The sequence below is a fragment of the Bombina bombina genome, chromosome 5, assembly GCF_027579735.1.
Source record: "Bombina bombina isolate aBomBom1 chromosome 5, aBomBom1.pri, whole genome shotgun sequence".
In the NCBI taxonomy this organism is placed as follows: domain Eukaryota; kingdom Metazoa; phylum Chordata; class Amphibia; order Anura; family Bombinatoridae; genus Bombina; species Bombina bombina.
In genome coordinates this window covers 695,604,297-695,629,893 of record NC_069503.1, presented here as the reverse complement: position 1 = coordinate 695,629,893, position 25,597 = coordinate 695,604,297, and the positions used below count along the sequence as shown (strand labels likewise).

The 25,597-nt window shown below is 38.9% G+C and overlaps 1 protein-coding gene across 1 annotated transcript in view; it reads left to right on the top strand.

Moving 5' to 3' along the window:
- The first annotated feature begins 4,326 nt into the window (after positions 1-4,326).
- The window catches only part of RPP40 (ribonuclease P/MRP subunit p40), a 246,499-nt gene continuing 225,228 nt past the window's right edge, over positions 4,327-25,597 (top strand). The window contains 1 exon segment of the mRNA XM_053714698.1: positions 4,327-4,550. Within this exon segment, the coding sequence (XP_053570673.1) occupies positions 4,416-4,550 (135 nt within the window). The 5' untranslated portion in view covers positions 4,327-4,415.

Sequence of the window (25,597 nt, the reverse complement as noted above, 5' to 3'; positions counted from 1 at the left end):
CTGACTTCCCTGCCTATATATTTAACATTGGGCTTAGGATGTGCATTGCACTGGGCTGTGCATTGTTACAACAACATATGTTCACATTTTTGAAGTGAACATTTTATAAGTGAGCCATTAAGAAAATAATTATACAAGGATCCAACAACGATTGGTAAAGGGGCAAGACACAAGGCAAGTACTTTTGGACTATTATGTTTTATGTATCTCATTGTTTTCTTATGCAATTGCTGCTGTAATACTGTGTTTTATGTGTTTAAATGGTTTCCCACTTTTGTAAAAATGCTCAATATATTCATAATTCTTTTTGCTACCTCTTGTCTCTATAACAAACTACATTATTCAATTGTTCCTTCTCCCTCTCCACCTGCACTGTTCATTAGCCCATCTCTCTTAAACTCACCTTACTATTGTACTCATGAACTTTAGCTATACCTAAACACTCTTTCTCCCCTCTGCACCTCGTCTCAAAAACAGTCTCATTACTGAAAATCTGTATCTCATCTCATGTCACTCTCCCTCTTGCTTTTACTAAATGCTGGTGACCTTTCCCCTAATCCTGGTCCCCAACAACTTCCTAGCCATGAACATCCATGTGTACCATTCCATAGACTCAGAAAACAAAACTCTGGCAACCTTACTCACATTCCTCTTGCATCTAAAGCCACTACCTCTTTCACTTGTGCACTCTGGAACTCTCACTCTGTTTGCAACAAGCTCACTTCTATATATGACCTCTTTATCTCCTGCTCTCTCAACCTTCTGGCCCTAACAGAAACCTCGCTCTCTCCCCTAGACACAGCATCCACTGCTGCTCTGTCACACAAGGAGGTGGTGTAGGTATTTTACTTTCCTCTCGTTGCAACTTTCAACAAATACAACCCATCTCTTCCCTCATATTTTCCTCATTCGAAACACACATGATTCGCTTATTCTCTCCACTCTCTATACATATTACAGTCATATACCGACCCTCTGGCTCCTCAACTCATTTTCTAGATCACTTGGCTGCCTGGCTACCTTATTTCCTTTCCTCAGACACCCCTGCCCTCTTTCTTGGCGACTTTAACATCCCTCTTGACAATCCCACTGCCTCCTTTGCAAAACAACTTCTGCAACTCACTTCCTCTTTCGGTTTGTCACAATGGACTGATTCTTCCACTCACAAAGATGGTCACTCCCTTGACCTGATCTTTAACTATCGATGCACTATTTCAAACTTCACAAACTCTACTTTTCTTCTTTCTAACCACCATCTGCTCACTTGCAACATATTATCCCTCCCTACAACTCTCCCTCCTACTCCTCACACTAAACTTCACAGAAGCATTATGTCATTAGATCAGCAACAGCTTGCTAATTCCCTCAAACCTCTCCTCTCATCCTTCGCCTCCATTTCCTGCCCTGACCAATCTATCTGCCACTATAATTCCACCCTTACATCCGTCTTTGACAATCTGTCCGCTCTTACCACAGCTCGGAAATCACACACTGATCCTCAGCCCTGGCATACTCCTCTGACACGGTACCTCTGCAGATGTTCCCGCACTGCTGAGCAGCACTGGAGAAAATCTCAGAGTCCAGCTGATTTTCTTCATTACAAATTCATCTTACTCTTATCTCTAATCTTTCTTCAAACCCAAAACGTCTGTTCTCCATACTCTTCTCCGCCCATCCCCACCTCCTAATACTAATACAACTTCTCTGTCAGCTCAAGACTTTGCCAGCCACTTCAATAAAAAAATCGACTCCATCAGAAACTAAATCAGCTCTCAACATACTTCCATTCTCTCACCCCCTCAAACGCTCGCAATCAACCACAACCCACATAGCCATAAACTTAGCTCCTTCTCCCGTTACTGAGGAAGAAGTTTCTGCACTTATACTGAACTCTTACCTCACTACCTGTCCCCTTGACCCTATCCCCTCACAGCTACTCCCATCCCTCTCTTCTACTCTTACCCCTGTACTCACACACATTTTCAACCTCTCCCTCAGCAGCGGTATATTTCCCTCATCTCTGAAACATGCACTGGTCACACCTATCCTCAAAAAAACCTTTCCTTGATCCAACCTCCACATCCAGCTACTGCCCTATTTCCCTCCTCCCTCTTGCCTCAAAGCTTCTCGAAAAACTAGTATATGCATGCCTATCCCATTTCCTTACATTAAACTCCCTCCTTGACCCACTGCAATCTGGATTTCATCCCCATCACTCCACAGAGACAGCAATCGTTAAGGTTACCAACAACCTACTTACAGCAAAATCAAAAGGCCAATTCTCTCTGCTTATTCTCCTTGATCTGTCCACAGCCTTTGATACTGTTGACCACCCTCTTTTGCTCCAAACCCTCCAATCCTTCGGGATCTGTGACACAGCCCTCTCGTGGTTCTCTTCCTACCTGTCAAACCGTACCTTCAGTGTAGCCTACTGTGGGGCCTCCTCTGCCCCGTCACCACTTTCTGTCAGGGTACCGCAAGGCTCTGTTCTCTGTCCCCTTCTCTTCTCAATCTACACGTCATCATTAGGTTCCCTAATTAAGTCCCACAGTTTCCAAAATAATTTGTATGCCGACGACACCCAAATCTACTTCTCTGCACCAGATCTATCTCCTTCCTTGTTAACCCCTGTCACTAACTGTCTTTCTCACATCTCTTCCTGGATGTCCTCTCACTACCTCAAGCTAAATCTCTCCAAAACTGAGCTCCTTATTTTCGCCCCTTCTTCCAAAATCTCTGCCATAATCTCTCTTTAACTGTCGACAACTCCATCATTACCCCTACCCCGCATGCCCGATGTCTTGGGGTCACATTTGACTCAGATCTTTCTTTCACTCCTCAAATTTAGTCCTTGGCTAAAGCCTGCCGCTTCCACCTTAAAAACATCTCTAAAATTAGAAATTTCCTTACACAAGACACAACTAAGATTTTAATCCACTCTCTCATCCTTTCCTGCCTTGATTATTTCAACTCTGTCTTCTCTGGTCTCCCCAGCTGCCGCCTAGCTACTTTACAATCCCCTAGTGGTGTAGAAGGAGCAATCTGGGGTCAATAGCAGTCACCCAGAAGACTGGCCTCCGGTCAATGTGCAGTGATCTGTAGAGGACTCAGGACAATACAAAGCACAAGAGGGTGCCTATATGACCTAGTACTGTAAATGCACAATAAATAGTAAGAGTGTATGATATTCACTCACATTTGGTGGAGCACCTCCCTTGGTATAGGCACCCTCTTGTGCTTTGTATTGTCCTGAGTCCTCTACAGATCACTGCACATTGACCGGAGGCCAGTCTTCTGGGTGACTGCTATTGACCCCAGATTGCTCCTTCTACACCACTAGGGGTGTTAGATTACATGTGAGTGAAACCATTACTTATACTACACTGATTATATCCAACAATATTGGGCCATCATGTGGCGCTTCCGTCCTTTTCTATTCACTGCAGATTACTGACCCTGGATCGTGGCCTTGATCCTCTACAGATAGCTGCCTCTTTTGTGCATATTCATCCACTCACACCGATACCATCCATAAGTAACTCAAGGACTTTTTTGTATTTTGATATCCATCATATGTTGGTAGTACATATTTATCACTGAGTCTACTTTTTGATATATTATTGCTAACTCATTTGAAGATATCTATGCTAATATTGTTTGTTTATATTTCTATTAATACAGTGTATATTGACCACTATTGTCATCAATATTAACTCACTTACCTAGTTCAAGTTATAATTGTTGATCCACTATCCCACACACTAAGGACGCCTCCTATCTGTTCTCTGCTCTAAGACCCCTGTAGTTACACCTCTGCACTGAACAAAACTCTCTTTCATATAAGGTTGTAAGGCATTGTGGAATATTGTCTTCTCTGGATAGTTCTTAGTTTACAAGTTTAATCAGTGTATAACATTAATAGAAGCTATATGATATTACAGATTTCAAACACAGTAAATATTATCAGTACCAGTGTAACCCAATGCTATAAAGCTCACTGTATAGATAAATGCAGCACAAAATAGATATTAAAGCATGCAATAAGTAATTTATCAAGATATAATAAAACAAACAAGGCAATATAAATGTTATTAGATGATATTACATAAATTCATGAGTCGTTGCACCTTTTAAAGTATGTATGAAATAATTCTGCACACAACGTTATAATCAATAAATGTAACACGCTAAGAAACGATAGCTAGAAATAAAAGTTTAGGAACCAGTACAATACAGTGCAATGTTGTACAGTCACATTCATCCCACTAGGTGGCAGCACCGCTCACATTGTAACTGCTGCTGACTCGATGTAATAACCAGGAAATGTCTTCATGGATCCTCCCCTTCCTCAGTTCTTCAATGCTTTATGTATTTTAAACAAGAAAACTAATTAGAAATTTGCAGCGGGACGGTGTATGAAGATTACAGGTAGCATGCTCCGGACGCTACAGGCATGTCCCCGGCACTTGCTGGTTTGTGAGAAATCGAGCTTCTTGCAGGATAAATCCAAGCACTCTGTGCAAGTGCAAACCCATTACTACAACTGCTGTGTGAGTATGCGGCGTTATAACCCAGCACACGTGTATCAGTACACACATGAGTCTGGCTGCTGTGGGATGTTATAAGCGGAAATAATCACTATTATATCATAGCATAAACTGTATATGAAGTTCTAAAGTATAAGGGATTAGTGTTTCAAGATAAGTTCATTATGATATTTAACTTAAATAATATTTTCTGTAGCTGAGCTGTAAATACAAATGTTTTCTCAGTATTTTTGTCTAATGTATCTAGTGTTGTGTGTAACCCATAGCTTCTAGAATCCATCGCTGCTAGACAACTGCGGCATATTATTGCACATTGTAGGAGAATTGGAATGATAAATGGAGCCCATTATGTTCTATGTAAATAAAATTATATTGTGACTATCATGCAGGACTGTCATTTGTCCGTGTGATACATCATTTTAGTTCAGTTCATACTGGGGTTCAATAAAATCACACTATAAAATGAAAAATCAGATTGTACAAATCTCTTCATGGGTGATTACTCAGGGTCAAAATCTGAAACCTGTTACATTAGACATATCTGACATGTAAGTTGGTCTGTCAACTTAACACTAAAATTACTTTATTAAATAGCTAATGAATAGAACTGACAAATTCTAGATCTAGTATAGTAAACCATATTTAGTTTCTTCACAAAGAAATACTATATTTTCTAAATAAAATGAAATAATTTGAAAATACGATATAGATTGCACTCATCTAATTAATAAATATTATTTTAGTATTCAGTGACGCCTCAATTACAATGTTTTCACTTTCTCACTTGCACAACTTTTGTATTACTCTCAGTACTTTTAAAAATGAATACTGTATTGCATTAATGGGCCATTATAGTCAAAAATTTACATTCTATAAATCGCTAAAACATGTAATTTTATGAATCTAAAGCATTTAATGCTAAGGGGTTAAACACGTAGTAGAAATACCCCTTGGACCCACAGAGTACTGCTGGTCTCGAGGAAACTGCTGCTGATCCAATCAGCACTAGTCACATAGCTGAATGAATGTTCTGCATGTCCTGAGTGGTATTTCTAGTATGTGTTTAACCTCAACACATAGCATTAAAGTGAATGTAAATTTTGATGCTAAAGTGCTCGGTTTTTAAAAATTCGATTAAAAACAGGGGCACTTTAATTCATCAAAATTTACATTTCACTCGTGCTGTGAAAAAACCCATACCTTTTAATCTTGACAGCAGCTGCAGCTTCCTCCACCCGTCGCAAAGCCTCTTCCTGTGTCTAAAATGACGAATCCGGCTTCCTCCAATCACGGCATTGTATCAGAAACTGATTCCCTCTGGGGGGAAGCCGTGATTGGAGGATGACCTATTTATCATTTCTGACATCAGAAATGGCTTGCAATGACCGGAGGAAGCTGGAGCTGCTGTCAAGTTTAAAAGGTATTTCTTCACAACGAGTGAAATGTAAATTTTGATGAATTAAAGTTCCCCTGTTTTTAATCAAATTTTTAAAAACCGGGCACTATAGCATCAAAATTTACATTCACTTTAAAGGGTCGCTAGTCATAAAATTACTTCCTCTAACAAATTAGAGCTTGCAATTTTTTTTGACTATAATTGCCCCTTAAAGCACAACACTCTCTTAAAGGGACAGTCATCTTAAAGTCTTACCTTAGATTAAGCTGCAAATAGCCTCCTGCCCCCTTTCTATATCATGCAGTAGGTCATTTTGCACGCTCGTCACGCTCAGTCAATCCGCTGCAACGTTTCTGACGTCGCCCCTCCCTTCAAGTCCCTCACTTGTAGTGTTTAAGACGGATTGATTATCTAGAGCAGATCCTCAATCTCAATGGGAGCGGCACGCATGTAGGAGTTGAGGGTTCAGGAAAGAGGTGGCGAGTGGGGTTAGGAAAGGAGGCTTTAGGTGAAAAAGGAGGACAGACTATTGAAGTTTCAGGTGACAGGGGAAGGGAAGTGAGGGTTCAGGTGATAGGTTGGAGTGTACTCCAATCTTTGGTATGTAATTTGGAGCCCATTGACTAAATACTGAGAGATAAGGAAGCTTCCTGACAAGTTGCATAGCATACATATTTTACTGAGATGACAGCCAAAAACATACTAGAGCTCTAAATGTAGTCAGTGGGTCATTAGTTGGGTGGCTCTGACCCAGATTCTATGCACATGGTGTGAAACACAGCTGGTCATTTGTGCAGCTTTGGGCCAATATTATTCACAATTATAGACTGGGGGCAGTAATGTTCTGAGGGGTGAGCCTTTTCTTTTAGAAATATACATAATGGTTTTAAAATGCACAAAAAAAATGAATAAACTTGTATAAAAGAGTAATCTCAGCGTATGTGGTAATAAGGGGGAATATACCTTTTATGAGACCAGCAGATAGTTTACATTAGTCTGTGTACCAGGTAAAGGAAGCTGATACAATTTGTTGTGTCTCTAGCCTCTCAAGTAGAGGCTAGAGAAAGTCTGCCAGTACTAAAATAAAAGGTTTTTTTAATTTATTCTTTTTTTTTTTTTTTAGCATATTTACATATGCTGCTTTGCAGAATCCCCCCTTAGCCCCCAACCTCCCTGATCCACCCCCAAAACAGCTCTCTTACCCTCCCCCCTCTGCATTATTGGGGGCCATCTTGGGTACTGGCAGCTGTCTGCCAGTACCCAGTTTCAAGAAAAAAAACGTGTTTTTTTTTTAAAAAAATAGAAATTCTGTAGTGTAGCTTCACCCCCCCCTCACAGACAAACCCCAACACCTTAATTGATTATTAAAAAAAAACTTTTATTCCCTTTTTTTTTTGCATTTTTTTTTTAAACTTTTTTCTGTAGTGTAGCGGTTCCCACCCGCTCCCTCCCCGTGCACGCGCCCCCCCCCCCCCGTCCGTGCACGCGCGCGCGCCCGATCACCCACGCCCACGATCCCGCCCCTCCTGCACGTCGCCAAGGCCATCGATGGCCACCACCCGCCTCCCACCAGCCTCCCACCCACCAACGCGGTAAGCCAACAATCTCCGGTGCAGAGAGGGCCACAGAGTGGCTCTCTCTGCACCGGATGGCTTAAAAATGTTATTGCAGGATGCCTCGATATCGAGGCATCACTGCAATAACCGGAAAGCAGCTGGAAGCGAGCAGGATCGCTTCCAGCTGCTTTCCACACCGAGGACGTGCAGGGTACGTCCTCAGGCGTTAACTGCCTTTTTTTTGAGGACGTACCCTGCACGTCCTCGGTCATTAAGGGGTTAAAGGGACACTAAACTCAATTTTTTTTCGTTCGTGATTCAGCTAGAGCATACAATTTTAAACAACTTTCTAATTTATTCCTATTATCAATTTTTCTTTGTTCTCTTGCTATCTTTTTTTAAAATAAATGAATGTAAATCTTAGCAGCCAGCCCATTTTAGGTTCAGCACCATGGATAGCACTTGCTTATTGGAGGCTTACATTTACCCAACAATAAGCAAGCATAACCCAGGTTCTCAAACAAAAATGGTCCGGCTCCTATGCATCACATTCCTGTTTTTTAAATAAAGATAGCAAGAGAACGAAGAAAAATTGATAATAGGAGTAAATTAGAAAGTTGCTTAAAATTGCATGCTTTATCTGAATCATTAAAGAAAACAATTTGGGTTTAGTGTCCCTTTAAATAAATAATTTCCCCTGACTTTTCACCCACTTGTGACTTTCATTATTGGGTCTATGGAGTACTGGGGAAGGCTATACACTCCCATTAGATTGCTGTAGTACCCCATTAGAATTCCTGAACAAGCCCTTCACGGCATAGAATAGTTGACTGAAAGTAACCATCAAATTAGCAAGCAGGTTAAATCATTGACCTCTTGCATTTCTGCAACAATTATACCTTGTTTGTGGTTTAGATGGTGGTAAGATTATGCTCTTCGTCTGTAAGAAGCACTTTATTTATTTTTTTCCTACTCTGAGACTTGGCACAATATCTGGCATAAGACAGCTTGTAAGAGAAGATGTGTTTACATTTCATGCATGCTACTCTTAATCTTCTTGAAAGCACAATGAGGTTAAAATAAATTATATTTGAGTTGGAATATTGTATTTACTCCAAGTTTATTGCTTATCAGAATTAATGTATATTTTCTGGGATTTGTTAAGGTTTGCCTTAAAATATGCAACTTATCTTATTGCATTTTTTATTTTTTTTACTATGGGTGTCAGTAGTGGCCACATGTTCAAGTTTTGCCTAAGGCCTCTCAAAGTCTAGAGCCACCACTGCTAATCGGATACCAATCATATTGTCTGTTCATCTTAACCTCATTAATGAATAATAACCCCAATCTCGTCCGTATAAACCAAAAAGTGTATAACTAATATAAGTGTCCTAGAAACTAAAAACATAAATGTATAATATATTACAGTAAAGAGAAATAACCATAATGTTGAGTGTAAGTAAGCTAATGTATTATGGTATGTGGTGAAAGTGTATTGTATAGTCTCCAATAAGAAGCACTATAAAAGAGTACTAAATAAGGGTAACCTACCAAAGTAGGCATATACAGGTAAAAAAGAATATCAATGGTAATATCATTAGAGTGATGAAATAATGAATCCCTAATAACAAAAAGCACAATTCTAGAAGTGCTTATTAGTGCCCAAAATAACTCATAAATACACACCTTAACGACCAGCGACGTACTCTGTAGGTGTGTTTTTCAATAGAGCAGTCTCGCAAGCCTGCAGAAGGGAGGTAGGGTCCAATAGCGCGTGTCTTACACCCAGACAAACCCTTAATGACCAGCGAGGGGTTAATCGTAGCTCTATATAATTTTAATACATTTTTGAGATTTTTCCTACGGTTATAAATCTACTTGATTTTGTGATTATTTTTATATATATATATATATATATATATATATATATATATATATATATATATATATATATATATATATATATATATATATATATTTTTTTTTTATTTTTTTGTGTGTGGTAATTTTACAATAATGTCTTTATACTGTGATTTAATAGCAAGTTGACATTGTCATCTACTGGAAGCTCTTAATATGCAAATAGCATGATAGCATCACGCAGTTGCAGATTTGTCGGCTGCATATCCATGATGCGAATCTCCCGTTCCACCACATCCCAAAGGTGCTCTGTTGGATTGAGATCTGGTAACTGTGGAGGCCATTGGGGTACAGTGAACTCATTATCATGTTCAAGAAACCAGTTTGAGATGATTTGAGCTTTGTGACATGGTGCATTATCCTGCTGGAAGTAGCCATCAGAAGATGGGTACACTAGTCATAAAGGGATGGACATGGTCAGCAACAATACTCAGGTAGACCGTGGCATTTAAACAATGCTTAATTGGTACTAAATGTGCCAAGAAAATATCCCCCACACCATTACACCACCACCACCAGCCTGAAACGTTGATACAAGGCAGGATGGATCCATGCTGTCATGTTGTTTACGCCAAATTCTGACCCTACCATCTGAATGCCGCAGCTGACTCATCAGACCAGGCAACGTTTTTCCAATCTTCTATTGTCCAATTTTGGTGAGCCTGTGCGAATTGTAGCCTCAGTTTCCTGTTCTTAGCTGACAGGAGTGGCCCCGGTGTGGTCTTCTGCTGCTCTAGCCCATCTGCTTCAAGGTCCGAAGTGTTATGCGTTCAAGGATGGTATTATGCATACCTTGGTTGTAACGAGTGGTTATTTGAGTTACTGTTGCCTTTCTATCATTTTGAATCAGTTTGCCCATTCTCCTCTGACATCAACAATGCATTTTCTTCCACACAACTGCCGCTCACTGGATATTTTCTCTTTTTCTGACCACTTTCTGTAAACCCTAGAGATTATTGTGCATGAAAATCCCAGTAGATCAGCAGTTTTTGAAATACTCAGACCAGCCCGCCTGGTACCAACAACTATGCCACGTTCAAAGTCACTTATGTGAATCCCCCTGTTCTTCCCCATTCTGATGCTCGGTTTGAACTTCAGCAAGTTGTCTTCACCACGTCTAGATGCCTAAATGCATTGAGTTGCTGCCATGTGATTGGCTGATTAGCAGTTTGTTACCACAAGCAAAGTGGCCTGTATGTGTGTGTAAAAAAAAAAAAAAAATGACACCTAAGTATTCCCTTGGGTTACATACTAGAATTATTATAGTTAGCTTGCATGTCTTATTCATACAGACTATGATTCCCTCAAATATCACCTTTAATCTACTAACAAAGTATTTTATAGTGAAAATTCCTACTGTTTTCACGACAGTTGTATGTGCTATCATAGCTCCCTGGGTTGTCATGGTTATCTATCTAGAAACCATAAATAGCTATTACTGTTGTGTAGCTCTATTTTTGAAAACATAAATAAATACACATCTTGTGATAGAAAATGTCACTTATATCCAGTAACATTGTGAACTTAGCCTCAATCATTGTGAAAAAAATAAAACATATACACAAATATAAAATAAAAATTACCATGCTAAGCGTAACAGGATATAATAATTTTAGCACATGATGACCCCTACATAATCATCTATAGCTCAATTAGTACTATATATGAAGTGTAAACCAAGGGGAATCAAATGGTCTCTATTTTACCAAAATGATACAAATTTAGAATACCGTGTCATTATAATATTCACAACCACTACATCATAGTCAGCCTGCTACAAAAATGGGTATTGTAACTCACTTCCCCAATTATTGTCATATAGGGGTCTAAGTTCATGTCCCAAATATTTCCAGCTGAATTACAAATAATTACTGCATATTTAACCAATACTATCTTTTTTCTTGTGATTAGATTTGAGCAAAAAAAAAAGGAACTTAAAAATGAAAAAAATTTAAAACGGAGTATAGGTGGCCCTTGTTTTACAACGGTTCAATGTACACCCGTTTCAGAATAACAACCTTTTTTTCCAGTCATGTGACTGCTATTGAAAAGCATTGAGAAGCAGTGCATTTATTAAAATAGCCAGTAGGTGGAGCTGTCCACTTGTGTTGCAGCCAAGCAAGCTTAAATTAATCAGTTTAACCAGACCTGAGCTATCAAGCAGATTTCAAAGGAACAAGATCTTCCTGTCTATAAATCAGTCCAGTCCAGATTGGAATGCATAGAAAGAACTGTTTGCAGAAAAATGCAAGTGAAGTATGTGTTGTGTGATTATTTTATTAGGTTTATAATGCTGTTTGTTTTTAAAGCTTTGAAATGAAGACTTTAAATGCTAATGTATTAGGTGTTACTTATGACAATTTTGAGAGGAGCCTGGAATCTCCCTCACTCCCCATTGACTTACATTATAAACTGGGTTTCAATTTACAACAGTTTCGATTTACAACCATTCCTTCTGGAACCTAACCCCGGCGTAAACTGCGGGCTACCTGTATATGTTCTGTAAATCCTTAAGGACCAGTCAACACATTAGATTTGCATAATCAACAAATGCAAGATGACAAGACAATGCAATAGCACTTAGTCTGAACTTCAAATGAGTAGTAGATTTTTTTTTTTATAACAAATTTCAAAGTTGCGAAGAAATGCCAGCGAGCCTCAAGGTAATGCATAAAAGTTCTTTATTGGAGAAGAAGAAAGTAAAATAGCATAAAAGCTTATATCCCAAGCATCAGTGGTAGCAACAAGTCCTACACGTTTCGGCAGCCCCCTGCCTTATTCATGGACATAATGTTAAAGGTAGCAGAGCTCCTTTAAATACACCTGTGCCCCCAGGTGTTAAACCACATGATGCAATTACTTAAAGGGATATTCAACATATTGTCTTCAATATTCTAATCAAAACATACACACAATTGTAAATATCACTAGGATGACCCTAATGCCTATATATATATATATATATATATATATATATATATATATATATATATATATATATATATATATATATATACACACAGAGAAAAAAACTATGAAAATAACAGTTAAATGGTTAAATCTCATAATCTATGTGAGCTTGAATCTAAATTAGTAGTTGTCAAAAATATACCATAATGCATCTTAACATAGATAATATAATGATCCCAACAGTTAAACCGTGGCGAAAATACAGTGCATTCTTGCTAGAGGGTCATAATGTGAAATAATCAATGCCCACCAACCATGATTAGGAGACAAATCCCACAAAAAACTGACACAATATATAAATGTATGTAAATACATAGTATGCTCAAATAAGAGAACCAGTATATGTGCAGGGAATCAATATCCACTACCCATGATTGGGAGGCATATCGCACAGGATACTAGCAGAATAAACATATATTTATTTAGTATCTTATACAGGGCTAAGAAAAATATATATGCAGAGAATAGATATAATATTCAGGAAGTAAATTGGTAAATTTGATCATCTATTTCAACCTAAACTTATATAAATATAACGATATCAAATACACACCGTTTATATATACTGAATATTAATTATGTGAGGCTCTATGCTAGAGATCAGTTACAGGTAAGAGTGCATTCTATCATAATGGTCATAGTATAAAATGAGCAAACCACACTGACTATGACTTGGAGGTATATCCTACATGAAGGGCGAGCACCGTACATACATGAACAAACTAACATAAAAATGCATATGTATATATGTATTCGCTAAAGAGGAGGTCCATATATAAATACAATATATGCTAAGACCATCAAAGACATATATACACATTAACAGTGAAAATGGTCAGACCAACCAGCATATGTGGCTACATGGTTTATTAATATGTATGTAGAGAGACGCCAGTTAGGAATCTGTAGCAACAATATCACCAGCTAATCCATATAACTGAGCCTTATAAAGAGCACGCCAATAAGTACTGAAAGTACAGCATCTAAGACACCAACCTAACTAAGTTATTAGTCATGGCAAAGAAGTCAACGGAGTGCACAATAGGCATATAGCAAAGTAATAAATATTCTATAATATATGATAACACCAAATCCAGACACACAATACCCAATAGAAGCAGGACAGAGAAACACCTCCTACACTGAAGCTAATCTTATTATAGAGTATTAGTGCTGATGGGTCCAAAAGTTGATAACATCCCCATCAATATTAAATCCTTTAGGTCTTCTGGTCTGTAACTTAAAGATCCAGAATGCCTCTTTGTACAACAACTTGGCAGAACGATCTCCTCCGCGAATGCAGGGTTTGATATGATCAATCACTTGCCATTTGAAACTTGCTACTGCCTTGTTATGGACATGTATAAAATGCCTTGCAAGGTCTGAACATTCAGTACCATTCTCAATGTTCTTCAAGTGTTCTCTGATCCTGCTCCTGCCCTCGCGGGTAGTGCACCCAACATACTGCTTCTTGCACTGAGTGCATTCAACCAAGTATATAACAAACATGGTTCGGCAATTCGTATAGCAATCCAAATTGAAGACCTTCTGAGTGACACGAGACTGAAAGTTACGTGTCACTTGTGCAAACCCACAAGAAATGCAATTGCTGAAGTAGCATTTAAATTGCCCCTTGACCTCCAACCAACTGCCTCTCCTAACTGGAGACTGGCGTAACAAACTTGGGGATAGCAAGTTACCCAAGGTACAACCTCTCCTTGGTACAAAATTACAGCCTTTGGACACAAATTCTTTTAGGCTGTCCTCAGCCGTAAGTATTGGCAAATGACGACTCACAATACTGCAGATGTCATCAAATTGGGCACTATAGGCCGTGATGAACGTAGGCTTAGATGAATCAAAGCCTTTATCTGCTTTAGTCATCAGATTGCCATCAGTCAAAAGCTGTACTCTGTCTAACCTTGAGACTTCTAGGTATGCACGTTCTAATACCTTTTTCTTGTATCCTCTCGCAAGAAGATTAATCCATCAAAAACTGGCTCTCTCTTTCAAAGTCCAATTCATCCCGTGCAATTCCTCTTCACACGGATGAATTGGCCCTTCGCAACCCCAAAACCAATGTATTTGGGGTGGTTGCTCCTGCCATGCAGCACTGCATTGGTCGCAATCGGCTTCCTATACAGTGTAGTTTTAACACTGTGGGTAACTGTCTCCTATCAAAAGGAGGTCAAGATATGGAATTGAGACACTGTCATATACATAGGTAAACTGAATATTACTACTATTGTCATTCAGGTACTGAATGAAATCACCTATTTTCTGATGGCCTCCTGTCCAAACGAACAGGAGGTCATCAATATACCTCTTATACATTAGAATGTCAGCATGAAATGGAAGAAAGCCCTATTTGTCCTCTTAAAAAACCAAGCGGGTGCGCTTAATTTTAAGGAGGTAAATTGAGTTTGAACTAGGGCTTTATTATTAATCGCATGATGCTTTTAATTGCGATTTTAAATCGCTGTGATTTCAAATTGCGGGAGTATGCGATCTATAGCTCCGCCTCCTATGATGTCACCTATGACGTACAGGAGGCTTCCTCTGCCGAGTAAATCTGTTTAAAAGAAAAAAAAAGCTGCGCTTGCGCTTCATTTGTCAGTGGTATCAGCTCTATATGCTGCAGGCCTTGGGGTAAATATTTGCTTTAGCTGTTTGCGGTCCATTAAAGATCCCAGTGCAGTAACTCAGGGCTCCATGTTGTAAGGTACAAGAGAAACCCTCAAACAACTTTCGGACATGCCACTGACAACACGGCCTCTGTGTATTTGTGTGTACCGCAGTACGTACCCAGAGGTCGTGTTGTCAGTGGCATGTCCGGAATTTGTTTGAGAGTTTCTCTCATGCCTTACAATATGGAGCCCTGAGTTACTGCACTGGGATCTTTCCCGCGCAGGAGCTGGTTACTAAGCTCACTGCATTATCAGGGCAGGAAACACGCAGTGTAAGATGTTGGGCTGGCTTTAGCAGCAGCTGCAGCAGCATGAGAGAAGAGGAGATTAAGACTGGAGAGCGCATAGGCAGCCAGCGGAAGCAGTGATTTCCCCCCCCAGTCTGCTATGCCTCCTCCTCGGGCTGTGACTTCATCCTCGGCTCCGGAGCTCCCTGCTCAACCCAGCATGCCACACCCTCGCTACTCTCCCCCACTGGAAGATGAGTGTTTACTTAACGGTCTGCATTTGTGGTACGTTTGTACAGGGACGATGTGAGGGTTAGTGTATATAGCAACGTGCTTCTTCATAATGTAGTAGGCGTGTATAAGGTACTTTGCTAGGGCCTCTGTGGGAGCGCAGGCAGCCAGGGGGACAGCAGGTAACGCGCAGTGTAAGAAAAACTCTAAGTAACCTCTAATCACAAATTAGCTGTAACTAATACAACTGTAAGGTTTCAGAGAGCTGTGTGTAACACAGATGAGTAAAGTTACTTTAAAAAAATTGGGATTAAAATCGCAAATGCGATATTTTAGGTCCTAAATTGAGATTTTCATTTTTTCTCATATCGCCCAGCCCTAGTTTGAACAAACATGTAACTCGTATTCTAAATTTTGTTTACGTTCAGAACTTGGACAATTGACTCTGTCTTGAAGGGGTAATATTCATTTGCTGAGTGAAAATCTTCAGTATGTATATTGTAGAATAATTGTATTTTGTTTCCCCCCCTAATAGCATTTTTCTGTGACATCACTAAATACTGTATACAACTCCAAAGCAGAGCATGCTGTAATCTGAGATCTTAGAAAATGCAGCATGTCTGCAGAAACAAAAGGGACACATGCGGGAACTGTTGTTGCTTTCGATATGGAGCGTTGCTCCACATCAGGCTGTTCTCTTGAAACAGCAATGTTTTCCTTAACTCCGCAAAGCGAAATCGCTGTTTGAAAAGAACGGTTAAATACGGAGCAGCGCTGCACTGCATTGATTGATGACTAACTCTCAGGGATTTTTTCAATCTCACTCCTTATAACTTTGCAGACCAGAAAAAGGCTGACTCCTGAATGTAAGATGTTCTTGTGAGCAATGCACATATTGTTATTACTAAATTTTTACCTTTATAATTATGTGATGTTTGACCAAAAGCAAAGAATGCAACTAAGAATTTTTTCTTTTACAAGATTATGACGAGTCCACGGATTTCCTCCTTACTTTTGGGATTACGCCTCCTGGTCAGCAGGAAGTGGCAAAGAGCACCACAGCAGAGCTGGTATATATAGCTCTTCCCTTCCACTCCAGTTATTCTCTTTGCCCTGTGTTATTGATAGGAAGAGGGTAAAGTGAGGTGTTAGTTTAGATTCTTCAATCAAGAAGTTTTTTTTTATTTTAAAATGGTGCAAGTGAGTACTGTTTTTCTCAGGGAGAAATTGTCAGTCACTTAATTCCTAAGAGGAGTGGAGACATCTTATTTTTCTGCCCTGATGTTGATGATCTTAGCAAACATTATCTAAGATCCTGCTGGTTTCCACAGAGCAGTTGAAGGTAGTGTAAAGAAATATCTTCAGTGTGGAGAGTGTCATGCTACAAGCAGCATTGAGGTATGTTCAGTCATTTGTTTCTGGGGAGACTTGATACATCAGAACAGGCTGACATTATTCCCTATCTGGGGAGGGGTAATCAGTAGGTACTATATGAATGGAAATGGTGTACCTGGAATTCCCTTTTATCTTGATTACTTATCAGTGTGTTTGGTGTTTCACTTATGTATATTCTGTGTGGGCTGACGCTGGGAGATGCGGTTTGCTGCCTAAGGGCTGTCGTTATTATGTCACTATAACTGGCCTGAGAGAATGCAGTTTTCAACGATGTTGCGCTTTATTATTGAAGTGTATGTATAGAGGGGCACATGGCTTTTTAAACGTTTTAAGTTGGGAAACCGACATCTTGTTTTAACTTCCCATGCGGGTCTCAGTAACGGCTAGAGTTACGCCCACGGTGGACGGGGCCTAATTTCGCGCGCTCAGCCGCGCAGTATTCATCCGGATCGGCAGCAAGGCCCTGGGCTCCGGTGAGGGCCTAAGTTTTTTTTTTTTTTGTACACGAAGGGGTACAGAGAGACTTAGGAGCGCTACTTAAGCAGAATCGATGTGATCTGGGGGCAGGTAGGTGCCACAGCAGAGCTGTGGCGAGGTGCAGGGGCCTGGAGTGTGATAAAAATTGATATATAACGTAACCAAACAAGCGGTGCAATATTGTTAAGTTTATTGGGCACATAAGGGCATTTTTTATTGCTGCAAACATTGTTTTGCTGATAACAGAAAAATTGTTGTGCTTTTATTATTTAAAGGCGCAGTACACTTTTTAGTTCAAAATTTTTGAGTATATGATTTGACTTCAGAGTTCAATATATCAAGTAAAGAACGACTATTATTGCTATTGCTAGTCTGTTTAACATGTCTGAACTTCAGGAAAGTACATGTTCTATATGTTTAGATGCCAATGTGGAACCCCCTCTTACTTTTTTGTCCCTCATGTACTGAAAGGGCCTTACAATGTAAAGAACAGATTTTCTTTAATGCCAATATGTGTAAAGGATGCTTCTCAGAATGATGAGAATCAGGGTATGCCGCTACTTTTCTCCACAACCTTTAACGCCCACCCAAGCGACGCCGTGTTCTTCAACCGCGTCCACTTCATTTACTCTGCAGGATATGGCTGCATTTATGTCATCTACCCTTACAGAGGTTTTATCTAAGTTGCCAGTGTTGCAGGGCAAACTCAGCAGGACAGAGGCCACTCTGATTCTTGCGACTTCTGATGCTTTGATGGCTATTTCCGATGTACCCTCACAGGGATCTGAATTGGGGATCAGGGAACTTCTGTCTGAGGGGCAACTTTCCGACTCGGGAAGTGTGTTACCTCAGACGGACTCGGACGTAATGTCCTTCAGATTTAAGCTTGAACACCTCCGCCTGTTACTTCAGGAGGTTTTAGCGACTGTGACTCTATTGTGGTTCCCACCAGAGAAATTGTGTAAGATGGACAAATATTTAGAGGTGCCTGCTTACTCTGATGTTTTTTCCGGTTCCTAAGAGAATCTCGGAAATTATTACGCTGAATGGAAAAGACCCGGGTATCCCGTTCTCACCTCCTAATGTTAAGAAAATGTATCCCATAGCTGACACTGTCCGGAACTCTTGGCAAACAGTCCTAAGGTGGAGGGAGCTATATCTACCCTGGCTAAGCGTACTACTATTCCTATTGAGGGACAGTTATGCTTTCAAAGACCCTATGGATAAAAAGTTGGAGGGTCTTCTAAATAAATTATTTATTCATCAGGGTTTTCTTTACAACCGACGGCTTGCATTGTGCCAGTTACAACTGCGGCGGCCTTCTGGTTTGACGTCTTAGAAGAGTCTCTTAGACTGAGACTCCTTTTAGAGGAAATTTCAGATAGAATTAAGGCTCTTAAGCTGGCTAATTCTTTTATTTGATAATAATTTTTTGTTGATCTTTAAACAATACAAAAGAATAAACAAGACCTTCACAGAAGACATAGCCACTTAATGACAGATAGATCAATGAGACCAATATTAGTAGACAGTAACTAAGATTTCCTAAAAGCATTTAAAACATTTACATTTGTATCGCTATATAGATGGAAATTACTTGGTTGATTACTCCTTAAACAACAGCTATCATGCATCTTGTCTGTCAGTTTGTCTGGGGGACCTGAGTGGGGTAAGGGACACCCCCTCATTCCCATCTTAACCAAAAAAATTATGAAGATCTTGAATACAAAGGGAGTACAGAGAAAAGTTGGGAAAATCAAAGGGGAAGAGAAGAAGAGTAAGAAAATAGTGCCTTCCGACCATGACACACCCAGTGGAATTTTCATCAATAAGGATAATATTATGATTAACCAACGGATGTATAAAGGCATATAAGATCTCTGCTGTATTGGGTATATTGACAATTCAAACAGTATTATATGGAGTCATGTGTGATCCAATAAAACCAGACTTTGTGAAAAGCTTCCTGAGTGTCTGTAATATTGCTGCCTGTGCGGACATATTGTATATGTGCCTTATTTTATGTAAAATTTCATCCCAGGGGGGAGCCCCCTCCTTCCAGTGACGGGCTATACATATACGTGTAGCTGTACATAAAATTTTTGATAAATTGATTGTCTTTATTAAACTGCCTTAAGCGTACATTCAATAGGGGCTTGGTTCATTGACAACTGAATGGGGCTATCTAGTATCCTACTTAAAAGGAGTGATAATTTATTCCAGATTATTTTAGAGTAAGAGCAGTCCCACCACATGTGTTTGTATGTACCTTCGACTTCACAACCCCTGTAACAGAACTTGGACCCCCGTTTAATGGGAATGAGAGGTGATAATTGGAGTGAGATACCATCTGAAAATTGTTTTAAGGCAATTTTCCTGCATGTCAGCACTCAACAGGCCTTTACCTCGCATTATATATTAAGTTATTCCAGTCGAAATATCAATTTCTGTATTGAGGTCGGCCTCCCATTTGAGCTGAAGGCTTGTTTTAGTGATTTGTGTGGGAAGATTGAATTAGTTGGTATAATTGTGAAATAGTTTTTCTAGGTCTGGATGAGGAGCTACAAATTATTGTAAGGGAGTGAATTTGTGACCAGTCAATGAAGGTAGGTATTTATGTATGATGGAGGATATCTGAAGATATAGAAACCAATGTAATTTGGAAGGAGACAGTTTATCATGAAGTTGTGTGTATGTCATTAATTTGCCTTTGTCTACTAAGTCTGCGATCCTATAAAGACCTCTGTTTTCCCACTTCTGTATAGCTGGGATCTGTTCTGAAGGTATGATTACTTTTAGGGGGGTCTTGAGGGATCTGTTAGGGAGAATTTTGAGAGACGAAACAAGAGTGGACCAAGCTTTGAGCATGTAATCTGTAATTGGGGAATTTATTAAGTTTTTGGGGTTGAGCTCTATGTGGGTCCCACAGAGCCAGCTCTTGAGGATATAGTTTATTTATGTCTGACTCCAACGTGGTCCATCTTATCTCATCTTCCGTTTTGTTAGGAGAGTAGTTTGGGCTAACCTAGCTGCTTGGAAGTAGTGTCTGAGATTTGGTGCGCCCAGGCCTCCCAGTTGCCTATGTCTCGTAAATATTGGTTTAGGAATTCTAGCTTTTTTAGTCCCTCTTATAAAATTGTTAATGCCAAGCTTGGAGATTGTCTAGATCACAATTCGGGATGCCTATTCGGTAGGGTCCGAAATAAATATAAAATCTTTGGTAACACAGACATTTTGATCGCAGATAGACGTCCAAACCAAGAAAATCTCGGTTTGCTCCATTTAGTGAGGTCCTGTTTGATTACTTTATAAATTGGAGGATAGTTGGTTTGGTAAAGTTCCGATGAGTGAATGAAATAAATGTGATAAGATAAGATAAAATAAGCCCAAAAAGTGTTAATTTATATATGTGGTGCCACTCATATATGTTAAACCAAAAATTAATTGATAAATTAAAGTTCATATAAGGATATGTATACTCTTCCTGGCACTCTTCAATCTTCTGTTGGTCTCTCCTTGATCCTCATAAAAAAGAAGAAATATGCCACATAGCGTAATTCTGTAATTTTGTTGCAATATAAAACTTGTGTCTGTACGAATGGTTACTCACATGCGGTGAGAGCTATAACCAAGCTCAGGGTAGAAGCGCACACCCACTTTTATACTGTTGGGTAAAACAGATTCTTGTACCGGTTGTTCAGATAAATGAATTTATTAAAACATAATATATAAAATAGCGTCACCAGACCTGCTAAACAACACCTTTTGTAATAAGGTATAGGCAATACATGTAGTAATTGCTCAATATGAGCTTAACAGAATACTAGAAACCGTGGTATAGGAGTGTAGAAACTGAACCACACAACCTCCCCCAGAAAGTCCAGTAACTGTTGCTCTTCTTATTGGTGTGCAGGTACTTAGGAAGGCGCCAGGGAACGATAAATCCAACGTACGTTTCGCATTAAGCTTTATCAAGGATGGTGTGCGCATGTCCAAAACCTTAATTTAAGTCATTCAAAATCTTTAAACCGGATATCCGGTACAATGTCCTCCATCTTTAAAATGGGCAGAACATTTCGATTTATGGTCATCATAAAACTCCAAGTAGAAATATTCACAGTAAAGGCATTCATCAATATATGCATAAGCATTGTTAAGGATAGAAACATTAGACAAGGAAATATTAAAATTAATTAGACGAACTTATTTGATTTTACCTGTATATAAAGTACCATATAAATAGAAAATACTTATAATTAGTGTGTAAATACGGAACATAAAGGGAAATATACATCTTAAAGGTATACATCCTAAAATATATTTAGTATCCGTAATGTTCTCATTGTTGTCAAAAAACGGAATCTTATGCATTGTACAAATGAGATCTATCCCATTTATAGTCATCTTACAAAAATTCATCTACACATAATTTGCAAATGTTAATTAAGGTTTTGGTAAAGATTTTGAATGACTTAAATTAAGGTTTTGGATAAAGATTTTGAATGACCTTAAATTAAGGTTTTGGACATGCGCACACCATCCTTGATAAAGCTTAATGCGAAACGTACGTTGGATTTATCGTTCCCTGGCGCTTCCTAAGTACCTGCACACCAATAAGAAGAGCAACAGTTACTGGACTTTCTGGGGGTAGGTTGTGTGTGGTTCAGTTTCTACACTCCTTACCACGGTTTCTAGTATTCTGTTAAGCTCATATTGAGCAATTACTACACTGTATTGCCTATAACTTATTACAAAAGGTGTTGTTAGCAGGTCTGGTGACGCTATTTTATATATTTTATATATTATGTTTTAAATAAATTTCATTTATCTGAACAACCGTACAATCTGTTTTACCCAACCAGTATAAAAGTGGGTGTGCGCTTTCTACCCTGGAGCTTGGTTATAGCTCCACCGCATGTGAGTAACCATTCGTACAGACACAAGTTTTATAGTGCAACAAAATTACAGAATTACGCTATGTGCATATTTCTTCTTTTTTATGTGGATCAAGAGAGACCACACAGAAGATTGAAGAGTGCCAGGAAGAGTATACATATCCTTAATGAACTTTAATTTATCAATTAATTTTTGGTTTAACATATATGAGTGGCACCACATATATAAATTAACACTTTTTGGGCTTATTTTATCTTATCTTATCACATTTATTTCATTTATTCTCTTTTTGTGATATTTTGGTATTTGTTATCAAAGTTCCGATGAGTGTTTTGTAAGGTTGATCCCTAGATATTTGAGATGATGTTTTACCCAATTAAACTCAAAGTTTATTTCTATCAATTTTTTTGTGTGGTCTGGAATAGCAAGAGGCATGGCTTCACATTTTTCAAGGTTCACTTTGTAACCAGATATAGTGGAGAAGTTTCCTAAGGGTGTTGTATAAATTTGGCAGAGATATAAGGGGTTTGGTTAGGGAGAGCAAAACGTTGTCTGCAAAAAGAGTGAGTTTGTAAACTGATTGTCCTATTTTAATACCCGTAATGTCTGGGGAGTTCCTAATGTGTTGCGCCAGGGGCTCATATGCAAACAGCAAAAAGGAGAGGGGATAAAGGACAACCCTGTCTCGTCCCATTTAAGACCGCAAATCTGTCAGATTGGTGTCCCATTGCTTAACGCAATGCCGAGGGGATATGAATATATACTCTGTATCGCTGTTATAAAAGAACCCCTAAAGCCCATGTATGTAGTACAGCTTGCATGTACTCCCAGTCGACCCTGTCAAACGCCTTCTCTGCGTCCAGGGGATAACAACAGAGAAGGCGTTTTTAGAAATATGCAAATAATCTATTAATGATATCATCCTTCTGATATTATCTGGAGCTTCCCTATTTTTAATGAAGCCAACCTGGTCTGGGGTGAATTAGTTTTGGGAGCAAGTGTTTTAATCGGTTGGCCAGAATTTTGGTAAAAATTTTAAATCTTGTTAATGAGGGAAATTGGTCTATAATTATGACAGAGGGACCTGTCCTTAACCCGGCTTAGGGTGGACTATAATTTTGGCATCTAAAAGTTCTGAGGGAATAGTATGTCCTTGAAGTATATGATTGCTAAATTTGACTAGGTGAGGTATGAGAAAGGATTTAAATAGTTTATAGTACTCGCCTGAAAAGCCATCTGGGCCCGCTGCTTTACCAGGTTTCAGATCTTGGATAACTCTCTGTACCTCACTTGCACTGATGTCTGAGTTAAGAGTTGCAAATCTTGTTGGTCAATTTGGGCAGAGTAGCTTCCTCCAGAAATCTATTCAGGAGACAGGAAGTTTGTTCCGATTTGGAAACTTTCTTGCCATCGTATAAAGAACTATAATAGTTGGCAAAAGTGTCTACAAATACTTTGGGTGGATGTAGATTCACATGCATTTATGCGTAAGAAGGGAATGGAAATATCTTTGATCCTATCTCTAATTTTATTGGCTAGATAACTATCTTGGTTTATTGGCGTATATATAGTATTTGGTTTGTAGTCTTAATCCGGCTCTAAGTGACTGGTCATTTAATAATTTATCTAGTTTTTGGCGTTGATTTTGCAATGTTTTATATACCTTGGGTGAGCAGGTAAGTCTATGTTGTTTCTCTAGTGTAGCTATCGTCCTGTGTAGTGTCTGTAATAGTAAACTTTGTTTCCCTTTTGATTTTGACTTTAATTGGATTAGGAAACCTCTTAACACCGATTTATGGCTGCCCAAATCTGAATCGGGTTATCGATGGAATCTGTATTAATATTCCAGAATTCCATCATCTGTTTGAAAATACGATCTTTATGTTGGGGGATTTTTCATAAGTGTGGGGTCATAAGTCCCAGCTTCTTACATTGTTTGGGGGAAGAAGCCCTGCTATTTTAGCTACTATTATGGAATGATCAGACCACACACAAGGATGAATGGAGGAGGATACCAGATTGGAAATTAGGGTTTGGCTCAGGAAAATGTAATCTAGCTTGAAATATTTTCGGTGTGCTGTTGAGTAGAAAGTGTGATCTGAAGTGATGCCATATAGCGCAGTCCAAGAGTCAAGTACATTATGTCCTTCCAGAGTACTGGAAATAGATTTAGTTTTTCTGTTGTTTCTAATTTGTGATTGTGTGGGTCGGATTTGTGACTGAGGATATTGCATGTAGAGGGGAGACATTAAAGTCTCCTGCTAGAAATATTCTAGCCGAGTTCCAGTTTGTGAGAAGGTGTGAGATTTTATTAATGAATTTGTCTTGCTTTTCGTTTGGGGCATAGATGTTGCAAAAATAATTTCCACTTCGTTAATGTGGCCCTTAATGATTAGGTATCGGCCCTCTTTATCTATTATGGATTCTTTGTGAATAAAATTTGAGGAGTGGAGAAGGATGGAAACCCCTCTTTTCTTTTTATCTGTTGTAGAATGAAAGTGTGTTGGGTATTGATTCGTCCAGTATTTGGGAATATGATTAGACTCAAAATGAGTTTCTTGTAAGAAAATGACGTTGGCACCCAAGCGTGTGTATTGAGATAAGGCTTTCCTACGTTTTGCATCTGAATTTAGACCTCTTGCGTTATGGGAGAGTAGGACTATATTAGTCGGAGTCATTAGTGTGTGACAAATGGAATTGTTTGATTATTAATTGTAAGGAATAGTGATGAAGTGTATTGTGTTTGCAAGAGCTCACCAGCCTCTAGTAACGAATCACCTCTCTGAAAAATCACTCTCATCCGTTGGGTTACTGGGTGTGTCTGTGGGTCCACTTGGGAAGGCACAAGGGGAGAGAAGAGAAGGATAAGTAGAAAGAATAAATGTAGGGTAGAAAAAGCAAAGACGTTAGAGAAGAATAACTTAAACAAAAGAAATATAAAATAAAAAATAACATATTGAGGTTTCTGAAATAACATCAATTAGTTCTGGGGGAACCTATAGAACAGAGGAGTTGCCAACTAACTCCATTTTTAAAACATAGGGGGAAACTAGCTGTAAGGTAAAGTACCATTAATATTGTTAAATATTAACTATTAACCACTCTCCCCCTACCAAAGCCAACAACAATAACTGTATATGATCTTTAGAAATACAACATTTGGATAAACCTACTATGTTGTGAGATAAAGAGATAAACTTGGTAAAACCTAAATTAGACATTTCTTGTAAGAGTTCTTAAGCTCGACCCATTGTCTCAGGAGATTTTCCTAGTCTCTGTAGGTACACTGCAACCT